This window comes from Citrus sinensis, chromosome 5 (genome assembly GCF_022201045.2).
Source record: "Citrus sinensis cultivar Valencia sweet orange chromosome 5, DVS_A1.0, whole genome shotgun sequence".
NCBI classification, from domain to species: Eukaryota; Viridiplantae; Streptophyta; class Magnoliopsida; order Sapindales; family Rutaceae; genus Citrus; species Citrus sinensis.
The window spans coordinates 21126469-21131031 of record NC_068560.1 but is presented as its reverse complement, the minus strand read 5'-3'; the positions used below and the strand labels follow the sequence as shown (position 1 = coordinate 21131031).

General features: G+C 35.2%; 2 protein-coding genes across 3 annotated transcripts; one reads left to right on the top strand and one right to left on the bottom strand.

Moving 5' to 3' along the window:
• Window positions 1-214: 214 nt before the first annotated feature.
• LOC102613343 (dolichol-phosphate mannose synthase subunit 2) lies at window positions 215-2204 on the top strand. 2 transcript variants are annotated; one of them, XM_006471464.4, is made up of 3 exons: window positions 215-394; window positions 1570-1681; window positions 1779-2204. In XM_006471464.4, the coding sequence occupies exons 2-3, from the start codon at window positions 1592-1594 to the stop codon at window positions 1929-1931; spliced, it is 243 nt and encodes an 80-aa protein (XP_006471527.2). In that variant the 5' UTR covers window positions 215-394; window positions 1570-1591; the 3' UTR covers window positions 1932-2204. The 2 variants fall into 2 exon arrangements, with proteins under 2 accessions (XP_006471527.2, XP_052298507.1); XM_052442547.1 differs by lacking the exon at window positions 215-394 and adding an exon at window positions 505-613.
• A 1133-nt stretch (window positions 2205-3337) lies between these two features.
• Window positions 3338-4350, bottom strand: LOC102613046 (probable calcium-binding protein CML11). The gene has a single exon (XM_006471463.4). It carries the CDS (start codon window positions 3902-3904, stop codon window positions 3413-3415), a length of 492 nt encoding a protein of 163 aa, XP_006471526.2. The 5' UTR covers window positions 3905-4350; the 3' UTR covers window positions 3338-3412.
• Between the last annotated feature and the right edge of the window lie 213 nt (window positions 4351-4563).

Sequence of the window (4563 nt, the reverse complement as noted above, 5' to 3'; positions counted from 1 at the left end):
TGATGTGGCATGATTAAATTAATACGATTAAATATTCCTAATCCACATAATATATATATTTATTATTTTATATTCCATTCAATTAATAGATTTATACCACCTCAGTTTTTAAAAAATAAATTTATATAACTCTATAATGACTCATATTATAGTTGTGGGCATTTAGATTCCCGGTTGTCATTAATTATCATATCACTCTCTCATTGTAGAGAACAATTATTGTTCAATTGAGAAACGGAGAACAAAAAATGTTCATTTGATTTGGATCTGGACTATTTAGATACCCGATCCAGTTCTGGAGCCCAAATGGAGCCCAGTTTTAAAATAGCAAGAGAAGTGAAGCAGAAACCTTCTTCTCATTTCCGCTATTGAAAATTCTTCCGACGATTAACAGGTACGAAAACTTCTGCATTAATATTCTCACGATCCTTTAAATTTATATTAGTTTTCCGTTTGGAGGATCTGATATGAATATATCTGTTAGATTTGTTTGACTGCAGGTTCAAACACAACCTGCTTGATAAAATTTCTCACGGAGTTTTAATTTTATTGTCAATTGCATATGTTTTAATGCTGCTGCAGCGAAAATTCATAATGACACCTAAGAAATCTTGTATGTCTTCATACAAGCTTCACTTGTGTTGAAATTTGTATTATTTCTTTCTTTTAATGGCCTTGTGTTTGATTGAAGCAATAGTGTTGGACCCTTCGTCCGATTGATTGCATTGAAAAAAAAAAATTGGTTTTTCTTGTATGACAGAGAGTGAGATGGGGTTTGCTAGAGTTAACAAATTCTAATGCTTTTGGCAAGCGCAAGTCATGATTGTGGAATTGATTATGATAGGTGTGTTGAATAAATCGAAGACAGAAGCTAGAAAGTCATTAGTAGGAATTTGATTAAGAGATTCTCTCAAGCCTTAAATGGAGAAGTGGAGATGAGGTCCAGAATAGAAGATATGAAGAGAAAATTTGAAAAATGAAAAACACCTTGTGAAGAATACCAGTTGGCTTTCAGTGAAAAAGAGCTTGGAACGAGTAGTGAAACATATTTTTCCAGTGATGTGAAAGTGCAAATGTTACTGATAGGAAGCTATTGGAGTTTAGTGGGAATAATTTTCATTTGGGCCCGATTAGGTACTAGCAATAGTCTGAATAGGATTCTTCTGGAGTGCTCTCCATTAAGAGCAGAAAAGACTTCGTTTAACTCTTGGTTCCTTAGTGTGCTGGAAACTGAAGATGATATTTAGTGTTTGGAGTGATGATGTTGGAAAATGTTCATAGTTTTTGGAAGTCTCATATTAGAACCTGAAAGACTTAATAGTGGAACCTGCTCTTGGCTGTCCCTGATTCTTTCAGTTGAACATTAATATCACCATTGCCCAGCACCTTTGCCTTCTGCATGTGCATGTAGTCAATTTTGTTACTTTTGAAGAGGGAATTTGAACTATTTTCCTATTTTGATAACTAGGTTTGTTTGTTATGCATCACTATGCATGCTATGCAAAACTAGTTAGCATTTGTTCCAAGTCGTAATTGGAAGATATTGATTTTCCTTGTTGTGGTTTGCAGACAGTTGAAGCTGAAAATCGAAATGGAATTAGCGGACAGAGTAGTTGGGTTCTTATTATCTTTTATCAGCTTATCAATATTCACCTACTACACATTTTGGGTCATCATTCTGGTCAGTATCCAACACATTCTTAAATATATCTTTCTGGCTTTTTATAAACTTCGCATAGGACTGATTTTTGTATATTCTCATATTGTGGGTTGTTCAGCCATTTGTAGACACTGATCACTTCATCCACCAATATTTCCTACCTCAAGAATACGCCATAATTATACCTGTATTTGCTGGTGTGGTACTTCTCTGCTTCTTATGCATATTTATTGGGTTTGTGATCCTCAAGTCCAAAAAGAAGAAGGCATGATGCAAGGTTTTCATATGCTTCCTACACATTTAATTTTGTCCTTTGGTTGTTGGCTTAGTTTGTTTGGTAGAGATGCTTCTCAAATAGCTTGTTGATAGGTTCATTTTGGCATCTGCTCTAGTTTAATTTGTCAATGTGTTGAATAGGAAACTTTTCGAATTTGATTTGACTAATTCTAAATGATAACTTGGATTTAATCTGACCATAAAATCCAGTCTGTAAAACATCTGTCTTGAGCTTGAGTTTCCAATTATATTAGATGTTTGAGAAGAATGCTTTTTGGAAAACAAAATATGTGCGTGTGTGTGTATGGTTTTGCTAAGTCACACGAGCATATCAGCCAATAAATTCTACACTCTTCTCTCCTTTGCGAGACTAAATTATTATATTTCTTGAAAGTCAAAATAATTGAATTTGTCAATTATATTCAATTATCTTACATGTGCATGGCTTGAACTTTTCAATTTAAGTGGACTTTTTCCTTTTCCCTTTCGATAACTGTACTTGACAGATGTACATTTGATAATATTGGTAGTTTGGTACTATTGTAAATGGATAACTGCTGCTGCAAAATTTGTGTGGCCAATTTGAAAATAACACAGGAAGATGTGGACTTTTTCCTTTTCCCTTTCGATTAGTGTACTTGACAGATGTACATTTGATAATATTGGTAGCTTGGTACTATTGTTAATGGATAGCTGCTGCTGCAAAATTTTTGTGGCCAATTTGAAAATAACACAGGAAGATGAGAATTCAAACTGAGATTAACAAAGTTCTCGATCCTAAACATCAATAGTCTCATCTAATTCAAAACCAATAGTAATATGAGCAATAGTCTTATATGATTCTATAAAAAAAAAAAATTCAAAATTAACCCGAATTCGGCAATATATACTAACAATATTCCGAAACCAATAGTAACATCATCTAAGCAAAATGCTCCATATCACCAATAATCTAGGGCTTGTCCTTTCATTAACATGATTAACAACTAGATGATCCGGCATAAGAATTCGGTCTTCCATTTGTGTCTGTATTAGCTAGATACCTGGTTAAGTACAGTGAAATCAAGTAAACACATACACCACAAACTCCATCTTAATTAGTCCAACATTATGTTTGCGTTTGCAATCTATATCTCCATAGGAAATTGGCTTGGCTTCGCATTAAGCTTTTGTTTTAAATATTATCATGAACGGGGAATCGATACTCTTCCTGTCTACGTGAGCAGGGTTCGAGTTTCTTCGTATTAGTTCTACTTTAAGCCAATATCAAAAATATATATCACTCAGTACTTTTACGGTTTTGTGATTATCAAAACCAAGATCTTACCAATTAACAATATTGAGTAATTCACTAACGACTATTCTAATAAATCAATAAGTAGGAAACATAAAAACCGAAGCTAAGTAACACAAAATGATGATGATGATCAAAGTCTAGGGACAACACTTTCATACATGCACATACAGATCAACATATTAAGCCCAAGAATTATCAAAAGCAGCAGAAGTAATCGCCTGTGCAAACTCCTGAAAACTGATCCTTCCATCGCCGTCGGTATCAGCCTCCCTGATCATCCCCGTCAACTCCTCCGCCGTCAACTCGTGCCCCAGCTTGGCCATAGAATGGGCCAACTCAGCAGCGGTGATGAATCCATTACCGTCCCTATCAAACATCCTGAACAGCTGCCTCAGCTGCTCCTCACTGTAGGGTGACTTCGACGAGAGCAGCTCTGGAGCCACCAGCGCCACGAACTCCGAGAACTCCACGAGACCGTTGCTGTTAGTATCCGCCTTCTGAATTAGGGTTTCCAGCTGGTCGGGGCTCGGCTTCAGCCCTAAAGAACGCAACAGTGAGCCTAACTCGAGCTGTGTGAGGCTCCCGTCGTTGTTCCGATCAAATGAACGAAAGATTTCACGTAGCTCCGCTATTTGATCGTCGTCTAGATTCATCGGTTGCTTGTTGCTCATATTATAATGTATTTTTTAACCACAATAATTACACTGAACCCTAACCCTAATCTAATGAATCCTAAAGATTAAGAAAAGGTTGAAAATGAAGAAAATGAAGGAGAAAAAGATCGTGGGTTTGGATCAAAACCTGATGATTCAGTAGCCATTGTTATTATTCTATGATGATCTGTTAAGATTCTTGATTATAAAAGAGTGAAGTTGAAAGATCCAAGATTGCCTCGAAAATCGTTCTTGATTTATCCCTCCAATTTCGTTGGATCCTCCGAATTACCGGCGACTGAGACCCAATTATCGGATCCGATATGAAGACTCAACAACAAGATTCAAAAATGTGTGTATGCATATGTGTAAGAAGAGAGACAGAAATTTGGATGATGCTTTCTTTGTCTTTAAATGATGAACACGTAGTGTATTGTGTATGTAGACTTTTTTGTATTTTATTTATTTTCAAGACAATATATATATATATATATATAGATGTTAATGAGTCAACACCAAACTATAGAGAGAGACGTTTTAATTATTTATTAGGTATTTATTAGGTATGACTACAATATTCTAGGCATACGATTTAATATATTTGATAATTTAGACACCATCATATAGATATTTCTTAACGTTCTGATTATTTCACAATCCTCAAATTGCGGACTATA